Genomic DNA, 6352 nt, shown 5'->3' on the forward strand with positions numbered 1-6352 from the left:
TTACATTTGTGTAGGAAAGCAGGCTGCTTTATGTGGGAAATCAAGCCTTCAAGTGTCTAGTTTCCACTTTCAAGGTTTTTGTTTCTTTAAAAAAAAAAGAAAATTAACAACATATGCACTTTCTCAGGTATGTACAGATGCACATTTAAAATAAATAGTGAGTTATTCATACCCATGCAGGGACAAAACGAGGAATATCCTTTTAAAAAATGTTTTATCTTTTCAACAAATCCCTCCCATCTCTACTTACAGGGTTCAAATGGCAGAAAATGTTGCAAAACAAATTCTAGAGTTTTGAAGTTCTTCTTCCTATTTTCCCCATAACAGCTCCTCTATGAAGTGTATTGGGCTAAGAGGTTATGAGTGCCTTAAAGTCACCCAGCTGGTTTTCATGCCTAAGGCAGGACTATAAGTCACAATCTCTTGGTTTCTAACCTGATACCTTCACCACTAGACCTAACTGGCTCTTTTCAAATTTTTAATTAATTTTCAGTTAAACGTTGTATAGTTTAAAATTAAGTTTAAAACTAGTTTAGAAGAAAAATGGGAGATGTCATCAAATGTTAGTGGGAAAAGCCGTTTTGTACAGAGTGAGAGTTGTTACAAAACTAAGGAGCGTGTTAGTGTAGATTGGCTTAAGAAAACTAGAATGAGTTCCTGAGGGAAGATAATTTCCCCTTCTAGGATATGCTCTTCTCTTCATTGAATATGACAAAATCGAATTGTACAAAGCAGAGGTGGGTTCCTACCAGTTCGCACCTATTCGGTAGAACCGGTTTGTCAAACCTACTGAACTGGTTAGAAGAGGTTCCACCAGTGGACCCGGAAAGCAGGCCACACCTACAGAAGAGGTTCCAAATTTTTTTGAAACCCACCACTGGTCCTTGGATATGATTATTCTACACTATCATGCTCATATTTATAAAACTCAGTGCCTCTGTGAAAGGTAAGGATGACTACTGCGTTTGTGGTGCAATCAGAACATTGCGTGTGTTGAAGTTGTTTTAACGCAAACCAAAGATGCCTTTTAAAAAACAAGTTTACATCATATTCTTATGCATGCCAGTGCTGTGTGTGAGGCAATTTAAGGTGGTTCTGACAAATGTCGTCGGCATCTTCATATCTGGTCACATGGGCGGCAAGCCACTCCCATCTGGTCACATGGGCAGCAAGCCACTCCCACAAAGTAGGCCACACCCACATAGTAGGTTCGAACAATTTTTGAAACCCACCACTGGTACAAAGTATTATGAAAAGTCAACTGGTGATAATATATTTTTCTTAGCAGTGTTTTCCATCTATTGTTCTGTACGTTTTAGGTACTTGATGAAAGAACCAGTGTTCAATGATGATCTGCCCAGCCGTATCCTGTGTGGATATGTCAACGTGAAACCACTTGTCAGGCAATTCACAGAAACCTCAGCCGTATTTGAAGATGGGACAGTGGTGGAGAATGTAGACATTGTCATCTTTGCAACAGGCTACAGCGTTGCATTCCCTTTCCTGGACAAATCAGTCCTTGAGGTAGAGGATAATCGTGTCCCACTGTATAAACATGTCTTCCCTCCTCATCTGGAGAAGCCAACCTTGGCTGTTATTGGTCTCATCCAGCCCCTTGGGCCTATTATGCCTACTTCAGAACTGCAGGCACGCTGGGCTACAAGAGTCTTCAAGGGTAAGATTATAAAGAGGATGAATATTTTATATAAAGCGATGCCAACAGTGGGCATCTTGACCTGCAAAGTATAGAGCAGTGTTTCTCAACCTTGTCAACTTGAAGATGTCTGGACTTCAACTCTCAGAATCCCCCAGCCAGCATTCGCCCTCCCCCTCCTTCCTCCCTCTCTCCCTCCCTCCCCGCTCTCTCAAACAGACACACACAGACAGAGAACTTCAATCCTTCTCTCATTCACTCGCTCTCAAACACAAACACAGAAGTTGGATTGGATATATTTTCCAAAGGCTTGAAAGCAGCTCCTCTGCCATACCCCCCCTTTCCCTGCTGCCTTCCGATCAAACTTTTTGAATTCCTCCCCCCTCCCCACACACGGACCTTTTCCAGCTGTTTCAGAAACGATTTCAACTCTGCTTCTCCCTGCCCTGCCCTGCCCTGCCCTCTTGAAAAGCCAGAGCTCTGTCAGACTGAGCTAGTTGCTCCTAGAAAACTCTAAAAAGCCTCTTAAAATGCCCTCTACAGGAGGCGAGAGAATACGTGCCTCATTTGCATAAGAAATTCTTCCCTTGTTAACCCTTGCTTAACTCTTAAAAGGTGAAAAAATCCTTATGCAAAAGAGGCCCCTAGTTCTCTGTCCTCCTCCTAGTTAATACTGAGAGCAGACACCAAGCCACTGTGACTTGAAATCTGGTAGCAACTACCCTGGCTTTAATTATTTTAAGAAAATTATTTAAAATCCTTTCCTTTCCCTGAGGAGACTGGTGAGGCCCTGCCTCCCTTGCCGCTAGTGACTGCACGTCCCTGCTGATGATATTACCTAGTTTGGGTAATGAAACTTCTGCAAGAAAACAACGAAGCTCAGAGAGCATCAAGGATCCTTCAAAATAGTAAATGACAGCAAAGGAAAGAATAAAAATGCCTGGTGGAGCTATATAAATTGTATTCCTAATTGTCCATGAAGTTGATGGATGATGTATGTATATAGGTTTGTGTATGTGTTCATCATTAGAATATAAAGATATTGCATGTTTGCCCTTTTAATTCTCATTCCTCCCCCCCCCCAAAAAATCATTGAAGCAGTGAATGACTTTTCCATTTTTTATTCAAAAGTACATTTTAAGTAAACACAGACAAAGAGATTAATACATCGATGTTCTGACCCTGCTCGTCCCACACCAACACACACTCCGAGCCAAAGATAAATTACGGCATTTAATTAACAGACAGACAGGTCCTTGGCAGCAAACTGGCCCAGACAAGCTTGGGCAGCAATCCAGCACAGATAAGGCTTGGCCGCAATCCAGCCTGCCAAGCTCACCATAATGTTCTCCAACATTAGTTCCTGCGTTGACTTCTGCAAGAGGGGCGTGTGCACAAGCAGTCTTTTTATAGTCTGGAGAGGAGCCTAATGACCACCAGCTGAGTGCAATTACCTCCTGTAACTGTGCAACTGTTCCTGACGCCTATTAGCTCTTCGGTGCCGGGCATCCAGGAACAACTCACTGCTGGCATCCAGCTCACTATCCCTTGTCTCCTCCCCACTGGTCCAAGGCTCAGGTACCTCCTGGTGGCCAACCAGCCTCTCTGCGCCCTGCTCGGAGTCGGAACCCTGTCAGGGTCCTCCACATCCTCCAGAGCCGACTCATAGGGCCCCTCGCTGTCGGAGTCTGGTGGCAGCTCCAACGGCTCCTGCTGGGCCACAACAGATAGAGTATGGGGAAATTGAAGAAATGGTAAGAGGAAGTAATATTTAAAAATTTTCTCTGCTACTGTCACCCACTTTACATACTCTAAAAAGAATGGCCTATAATCTCTACATTAGTTATCAAAATTATAAGAAAAAGTAGATGACAGTGATAATGATTATAAAAACAATAGCAACCACATCCAAGATTTTTATATCACTGGGAAGAAAAATAGGATTCTATCTTTTTGGATGGCAAGAGTGCGTTATAAACCAATTAAGCTTGTGCATCTGTATGCCTTATATGAAATTGGAATGAACTATATTGAGATGACTATCCTGCTATGTTGTTTTTTGAGAGGCATAAGTGGCTTGTTCAGACTCAAACTTTTTCTCCCCCTAGGGTTAAGCCTTCTGCCTTCAGAGCGTGCCATGATGGCTGATACTATTAAAAGAAATGAGAAGAGGACTAAGTGGTAAGAGAACTCTCCTAGGCATTGGCATATGTAGAGAGGGTAATAGGCAGCAAGTAATAAAACTTCTGTTGTAATGGTTACAGTGCAAACATTGTCCATTATATATTTGCATGCAATGTCATCATGCATGGTGAAAAGTAGAAAAAAAAGTAGAAGTAAAAAGTAAAAGTAGAAAAAAAACAAAAGTTGCCTTGTGACATCACAACACACAATTTGACATTTGGGCATTAGCATGATTAGGACTGGATAGTTATATTCCTAAAGAACATTGATATTTCTTATTTGGAGACACTTCTCCATCTTATAAAGCTTCCCAAATGGGAACAAATTTCAAGGGACTGAAACATGATGATATGTTCATAAATTCTGCTATAAATCAGTGGGCAATGATTTTTTTAAAATAGCTTAACTTGAGAGAAATATCAGGAAACATGCTTTGCTGTGGATTTATAACATTAAAATATTATAAACATACTTATTTGCTCACCATGAAATAATTAAGAATGTTTTCAGGTCAATGATGTAAAACCAAATATCAGAGGGGAGCTGGATGGTTCACCCACAAAACCGCGCTCGACTAAACTGCGCCTGACTAAACCGCGTCGCTGATGTCATCAACAGGGCGACAACAGCGCGGAGACAGAAGCACGCTGTAAACCCTAAACCTAAAATTAACCCCTAAACCTAACCCCCCTAAACCTAATCCTAAACCTAACCCTTAACCTAACCCTAAACCTAATCCTAACCCTAACCCTAACCCTAAGCCTAAGCCTAAGCCTAAGCCTAAGCCTAAGCCTAAGCCTAAGCCTAACCCTAACCCTAACCCTAACCCTAACCCTAACCCTAACCCTAACCCTAACCCTAACCCTAACCCTAACCCTAACCCTAACCCTAACCCTTAACCTAACCCTAACCCTAACCCTAACCCTAAGCCTAACCCTAACCCTAACCCTAACCCTAACCCTAACCCTAACCCTAACCCTAACCCTAACCCTAACCCTAACCCTTAACCTAACCCTAAACCTAACCCTAAACCTAACCCTAAACCTAACCCTTACCTTAAGTTGAATCGGTTTGCTTTCAAAGCGCTATTTAAAGCGCCCTTTTTCTCCGCGCTGGCTGTTGTCGCCACGTTGATGACGCTGGATCACGGCGCTGGATAGTAGCATTATTATTTGGTTTTCTTATTTCTAACTCTTATCATCTAGAATTTTATTTAGCGACTATTTCTGTTCAGACACAAAATGCTGCAGGGAAGAAAGAAAATACAAAATGTAGGAGTGAGGGTTTTCACTTTTTAAAACAGGAATAGCCCAGTCAAGTGATCAAAACATGACATTTCAACATTGCTTTTAATAATATTCCACAACATTTTAATTCACTTCGTACCAAGGATTTGTGGTGAGTGGGAAGGGTAGAATTGATGTTGGAAGGAGAATAATTATTTCCATTACAGAATTGTAACCCCTCTCAACTACTGTCTCTTTATTTCTCCCACCCACAAAGGTTTGGAACCAGCCGCAGTCAGTCAATCCAAACCGATTTCATTGATTACCTGGACGAGCTTGCTGCAGCCTTGGGATCAAAGCCAGATCTGTTCTCACTGCTGTTGTGGGATCCCATACTGGCTTGGGCCATGTGTTTTGGCCCTTGCAACCCTTTTCAGTTCCGTTTGAAAGGGCCAGGAAAGTGGACTGGAGCCAGGGATGCCATCCTCACCCAGAGGGAGCGGATCATTAAACCCACAAAAACACGAGTCGTGAGCAGCTCTTCAAACCACGCTCTGTTCTCCCTGCTCACAGCCATTGGTCTCCTTCTTATCTTGGCTGCTTTTTTCCTTTTCCTTGTTCAGGACTGATGTGCATCCTAAAAACCCCAAAAAGTGACAATTGCTTATATCAAAACCATGCTTTCTATTCTTCTAATGATTACCATCACGTGTTTACTGTCCATTATACCTTAGTTCTGTATGCTCACAAACATAAAAGAGGATCGTTTGAGCAACTTTCTGGGAAATTATGAACGAGGAAGAGATATGGAAAATGGGGGGGATGAAAGAAAGAAAAAGCTATTTTTTTTAAGAAAGGGAAGTAAACATGCCAAGTGCAGCTTTAAGGTGCTCCAACAACATGCCTATTTTTCTGATTCCTTTTAACATTAGATAGCATTGTGAATTGCAATTCATTCTTGAATTTTAAAAAAGGAGCAAATTTGGATTTCATACTTGAATTATATAAAATGCTATCTGGAACATGTCTATTAATGTCTAAAGGTGGCGCAGTGGTTAGAGTGCAGCACTGCAGGCTACTTCAGCTGCAGTTCTGCAGTTTGGCTGTTCAAATCTCACCGGCTCAGGGTTGACTCAGCCTTCCATCCTTCCGAGGTGGGTAAAATGAGGACCCGGATTGTTGGGGGCAATATGCTGACTCTGTAAACCGCTTAGAGAGGGCTGAAAGCCCTATGAAGCGGTATATAAGTCTAACTGCTATTGCTATTGCTAAAGGCAGAAATATATAT

General features: G+C 42.0%; 1 protein-coding gene across 1 annotated transcript in view; it reads left to right on the plus strand.

Moving 5' to 3' along the window:
- Positions 1 to 6108, plus strand: part of FMO2 (flavin containing dimethylaniline monoxygenase 2) — a 29646-nt gene extending 23538 nt beyond the window's left edge. The window contains exons 7-9 of the mRNA XM_087726681.1: positions 1320 to 1675; positions 3763 to 3835; positions 5342 to 6108. Coding sequence (XP_087582807.1) covers positions 1320 to 1675; positions 3763 to 3835; positions 5342 to 5693 — 781 coding nt within the window. The 3' untranslated portion in view covers positions 5694 to 6108. The remainder of the gene's footprint in view (positions 1 to 1319; positions 1676 to 3762; positions 3836 to 5341) is intronic.
- Positions 6109 to 6352: the final 244 nt, after the last annotated feature.

This window comes from Thamnophis sirtalis, unplaced genomic scaffold, assembly GCF_051295495.1.
Source record: "Thamnophis sirtalis isolate CommonGarterSnake01/CBP01778 unplaced genomic scaffold, rThaSir2_p1.2 scaffold_12, whole genome shotgun sequence".
Classification (NCBI taxonomy): Eukaryota; Metazoa; Chordata; class Lepidosauria; order Squamata; family Natricidae; genus Thamnophis; species Thamnophis sirtalis.